Genomic DNA, 5,772 nt, shown 5'->3' with positions numbered 1-5,772 from the left:
CAGAAAGGGTTGTCGGGCATTGGAACAGGCTGCACAGGGAAGTTGTGGAGTCGCCATCCTTGGAAGGGCTTAACAGGCATTTAGACGAGGTTCTTAGGGACATGGGTTAGTGCTGGAGTTAGGTTATGGTTGGACTTGATGATCTTAAAGGTCTTTTCCAACCAAAATGATTCTATGACTCTATTGCTCTGTGGATCTCTACACTTGTCTGTTGGAAGAGAGAGGGCAAACATTTTCCTCTCTTGAGCGATATAATTACGTTAAGCATAATTAAAAAACAAAACAAAACAAACTTAACAAGAGGTTCTTGCCAGAAGACAGGATCCAGAGGCTCTTTGTGCACATATTTTTCCTTGCAGACAAGAAGCTTTCTGTGAATAATATTGTCATTTTCACAGCACCTAGCAAACATTAATCCTTGCACTAGCACCAAGCGGTAAATATTATTCTCCATGTGTAATAGTTAGCAGACTGAGTGGCTTACCACAAGACAATTTCATTTTACATTACAGTTCAAAACTTCCCTGGCCTCCAGTCTTCTGGTCAGATCATAACTCTGCCTTGAAACGATAATAAATTCAACAATATTTGATAGCCTGAAAAGACATTTGAATTCCCTCTCCCTAAATTGCTTCCAAATCCATCTTATTTTATCTCCTAAATGAATGAAAGGGAATACACTACAAAAGCAGAAGGCTACAGCTTCTTTTCCGTGCTCTGAATAAGGGATCCAAATTTCCTAACTGCATTTAACACTCATTTTTGACAGCCGAGGCAGCACCCACGCCATGGGATGTCACGTGAGCCCAGCTTGCCCAGAGAAGTTGCACCATCTCCATCCTTGGGGGTTTTCAAGTCCTGAGCAGCCTGATCTGATCTCAGAGATGACACTGCCTTGAGTGGGATGTTGGGCTGGAGACCTCTAGGGTCTCCTCTTACCTGAGTGGCCCCGTGATCCCAGAATTCTGCTCTGTCAGCTGTCCTTTCTCTCACAGGTACGCAGACTTCTCCGTGATTTTTGACAGCAAAGGTAATAAATAACTCTATTTTCTAGAAAATGTGGGACAGCAAGAAACACCTGGATCTGCTGATTACATTTTGGCTATTGTTGACTTCTCTTATAGGTGTCAACATGACATAAGCATCTAAAAAGACAAAGCATAGGGGTGAGCATGGTTGTTAGATGTTTCTCTTTGAAGTTAAAGATCTGTACAAGGGTGGGCGGGGTGTCTGTTCTCCTTCCTTCTCACGTTATTATCAGCCACTGCAGCAACCAACCAATTCCTTGAAAGATGTGGTGTTATTTCTTTCTCTCAGCTGACTGATGTTCATTATATTCAGGTAGCACCTAAAATCCCAGAACAGCTGTTGGGAAGAGGTCCTGCGTACAGATTTTGTTAGTGATCATCCCTGCTTCAGAAGGTCTCACCTCTTGACCGAGAGGCACCATGGCCAAGGAAGAAAACCTTCTCCTGGACTGTGCAATCTGTAGGTGGCATCACAGACAACAGTCGGTAGGACACCATGGTCCTCTGTTTGCCTCATGCATTACAGAGCATCAGAAAAGCATTTCTGGGCAGCATGGCTCACAATGTGCTTTACGATATGAGTGATTCCTGCTAACAAGTAGGAAAACAATTAAATGCTTCTTCGCAAACCAGTTTAATGCCAATAAAGACATAAGGTAGATAGGAGCAGCATCAGAGTCAGCATGGTAGCTTACAGGTTCAGAGCTCACCTTGCAACCTCGTAGGAGCATATTTACAAAGGGGCCAGATCCCACCAGATGCCAAGAGCTCTCCAGTCCTACTAAATGGTTGTAAAGTAAATAGTAGCTGAGGGAACTGAGCACCACCAGATGAGCCCTTAAGAAATCCCTGACCACTCCTCCTCCATATGGTCACTCTGCTTATTGTCCGTGTACTGTATTGACCTACTGGAAGTGTAACTGGCAACCTATTTTTTTTCATAATACTTTGCACAGCACTGTCATATCAGTATGTTCTCCAGAGAGGAACAAAAGCGTCATTTCCATTAAAACGCTAATTAAAAATACAGCTTGAGCATTGACTGCAGCTGACTTGGCTTTAGCTTTAACACAGAAATTGGCATCTACAGCCAAACGGTTCATGCCTGAAGGCTGGTAAGATGTTGGAGTTCCACCACGAGTACAAGGTAGGGCTGGGCAAGTAGAAGCAAAAGGGAGTTTTCAAAACAGGAGAGGCAAGATTTACACAGCTCACTGGCTGCTACGTCCTCCGAGCAGCACAGCAAAGAAACAGCCTCACCCCAGGGACACCAAACCAACCAGACAAATTCTCATTAATTACAAGCAAAAAAACAAAACATGCATTATTGTCTCAAATACAGTGATAGTCCTTGGCTCCTCATTTGCATGTTCATTAGCTTGTTAATAGGATACCTGTCATGAACCACTTAAAACACACAATCATGTACAAATGCACCCAGTAATTTATTATAACAATAGCTTCCTCTCTTTCTATTTGACGTATTTCTCCCGTCCAGAAAATGGTTCAAACTGTGCCATCCAGGGCAAACTATAATTGATGAATACATCTCAGAGAAAGCAATTTTGCTTTCTGTGCATTACACAGCCAATTATCTTTTCTGATACCAAGAGCTGTGTGCATCTGCTAGCGATGGATCCAGGGAACTGCTGGAGGAAGGACCCACGGCAGGGCTGGACCTACCAGCAGCCTTCCAATAAATCCACACAGTGGAGAAAACTACTACTGGTGAAGGAAGAACCTGCTGTACAGGGCGTGGATGGGCACAGACCAGGACAGATGTTCCGAGAAGGGAGGATAAGGAACAATGTGCCGAAGGAAGCAGTGGGCAGGAGAGTGGCAGTGCCAGTGGTGGAGCTGGGGACAGGGAGGCACAGCACAGCAAGGATAAGCAGGACAGCTGCTTGTGTAACATCTTGAGCCAAACATGCAATAGTTTCTGATTCAGTGGCACGGATAACTAAGAGGATGTGAGTGAGAGACACTACTCAGGGCAGAAAAACATCCAGGACAGTCCCTGGAAGAAATTCATGGTAGCACACCACCTTACGTCTCAGAGGGATGCTTCAGTTCCTCAAGTCCTTGCATCTTTGGTCTCACTTCTCTATAGCCTCCAAAAGACAACTCTGATAAAAATAAAAGGAGAGCAATTCCCATTTCAAGAAACTGAAAAGGTGTTTCTGCTGAAAGACACATTTCAAGTTCCCCATCCACACCACACAAAGTCAGAAGGCCTACCAAGAAAAATAGGTCCCTGCACCACTGTCATAGAAAACTGAGGATTTACAGACAGCCAAGGAGATTTGTGGTTAGGGACAGTAGAAAAGACCTCTTTGTGCCACTCTACGTAGTTCTGATTTTAATAGAATACCCTGCAGAAAATGGGTCCAGGTCCCCAAATGGATTCCTCCTCCAAGAAAGCAGATGATTCACCACCAGAAGAGCCCTATTTTGAAAACCCAAGTGAAGAGGGAAAAAAAATGTAAATACTCTAAACTATCTACCCATGGGAGTCCTTGCCCTGCGTAGGCGTGGCCAGGGACACCCGTGAGCCAGGGAGATCCACAAGACACCCTTGTCATCTGTCGTGGGGGAGTAACTTAGGGTTCTGCTCACTGCAGAACAATGTTGGGATTTCTCAAAGAGAAGTGCGACTTAAAAGAGTTTGGTGGTGGGTTCACTCTAGTATTTACTGCATGGGGGCAATATCACAAGCTGAACGCTGCTTACCTTCTCTCCAGAGCCTGTACCCATTCACAAAGCAAACTTTCAGGCGTGTTCCCTTCCTGACAACTGCCACTCTGGAGTCTATATTTTAGAACTCCAGAGGCAAACTTGCAGGCAAGGCCTGATAATGGTATGCAGAGCAGACTTTCAGGGAACAAATTATCAGAAAAAAAAAAAGGGAGTAGAATAGCAGGAGGGATGGCTCAAGCTGGGTGCCTTTGTGGAGGTTCCACCTGAGCATAGCAAACCATAGACTTTTCTATCTCTATAGACCATTCATGCCATGATTCAGTCCAATAGCAATATTTCACTTTGGGGTCTTCTTACTTCTCATTTGATCCTTTTCATTGATCTCATATGTGCCTTTGTTTAGCTGTAGACATTGTTTAGAGTCCAGAAGCCTTGTAGGTGCCGTTTTGTCTGAATAAATAATTTTCTTCTCAGCAAAGTGCAAACTGGACCTTATGTTGCAAGTGTTCACTGTAGTTTGTAGTTGCTTCTGGTAAATATGAGAACTTTACAGCTTAAGATTTCAGCAAATCCAGCTTACTAAGTAACATGAAGCAGAGAGTACATTAAAAATCACACAACTTTGTACTTCTGGATGATTCATTATATTCAGTATGCGTTTACTTAAGCTAAATGATTAATGTGAAACTTAAATTGGGCTCATCCACTGTCCTGTGAGTAGTAAAACCACTGCCATACAGCCGGTTTATTTAGCAGGGAGAGCTCAAAGCAGGCTAATCAAGACTGTCATATTTATAGAATAAAGTGGTTGACTCATAGTGAAGTTGCATACAGTGGGAAATGTTTGCACAAGGGTCCCTGTGCCCACAACTTATAGGTGTTCAGTTGCCGTTCTGCTTCCTTGTGGGTCTCCTGGAAGGAGTTCTTGGCCTGGCTGCAGCTCAGGCCCTTCCCTCCTCTAGAGCCTGGACCAAACTGCTGCTGGTTTGGCTGCGGGGGGCCGAGTGCATCTGCCACATCATGTCACAAAGGCACTGCCACACAACACTCCGCCCCATCACAACACCTGGGTGAGCTCTGGAGCCCACATGGACACTCGTGGGACCATGGGGGAGAGCAAAGGCCAACAGCTGCCACACACCATCCATTAAACCTTTCAAATCCTGGAGAAAATCCCCAGCCTCACTTAAGCCTGTTGGGATCACACATCATGCCAAGAAGCAGCGCAGGAGACAAGCTCCTCCGTGAGCTGGGCTACAGGCTGGGTCACACATTAGGGGAGGGCAGCTTCTCCAAGGTGAAAGCGGCCACCTCCAACAAGTACAAGGGCCCCTTGGCCATCAAGGTGGTGGACCGGCGACGGCTCCCCTCAACCGTCATGTACAAGTTTCTACCCCGGGAGCTCTCCATCATGCGCAAGATCCGGCACCCCAACATCGTGCACATCTTCGAGGTCATCGAGCTCTGCAATGGGAAGCTCTACGTGGTGATGGAGGCAGCAGCCACAGACCTGCTGAAGCTGGTGCAGCAGCTGGGGAAGCTGCCCTGTGTTCCCAAGGCCCGGGATATCTTTGCGCAGGTGGTGGGGGCCGTGTCCTACCTGCACGACCATGACTTGGTGCACCGGGACCTCAAGTGCGAGAACGTGCTGCTCAGCGCCGATGGCTGCCGGGCCAAGATCAGTGACTTCGGGTTTAGCAAGGAGGTCAACGGCCACCCAGACCTGAGCACCACGTTCTGTGGGTCATCAGCCTACGCGTCCCCGGAGGTGCTGATGGGCATCCCCTACGATGCCAAGAAGTATGACGTGTGGAGCCTGGGGGTGATACTCTACGTGATGGTGACCGGTTGCCTGCCCTTTGATGACACCTACATCTGCAGGTTTCTCTGGTGGCAGAAGAAAGGGGTGGTGTACCCCGAGGGGCTGCCCCCGCCACCGCAGCCCTGCCAAGCCCTCATCGCCCAACTGCTGCAGTTCTGCCCGGCCTCCCGGCCCGGCGTGGTGCAGGTGGCCAAGAACCGCTGGCTGAGGGGCACATCTGAGTGA

General features: G+C 47.1%; 1 protein-coding gene across 1 annotated transcript; it reads left to right on the top strand.

The window, feature by feature from the left end:
* The first annotated feature begins 4,935 nt into the window (after positions 1 to 4,935).
* TSSK6 (testis specific serine kinase 6) lies at positions 4,936 to 5,772 on the top strand. Its single transcript, XM_065841432.1, has one exon. It carries the CDS (start codon positions 4,936 to 4,938, stop codon positions 5,770 to 5,772), a length of 837 nt encoding a protein of 278 aa, XP_065697504.1.

The sequence above is a fragment of the Patagioenas fasciata genome, chromosome 7 (assembly GCF_037038585.1).
Source record: "Patagioenas fasciata isolate bPatFas1 chromosome 7, bPatFas1.hap1, whole genome shotgun sequence".
Lineage (NCBI taxonomy): Eukaryota > Metazoa > Chordata > Aves > Columbiformes > Columbidae > Patagioenas > Patagioenas fasciata.
Note: the sequence above shows the minus strand (reverse complement) of the source record. Positions and strands in the feature narration are given on the sequence as shown.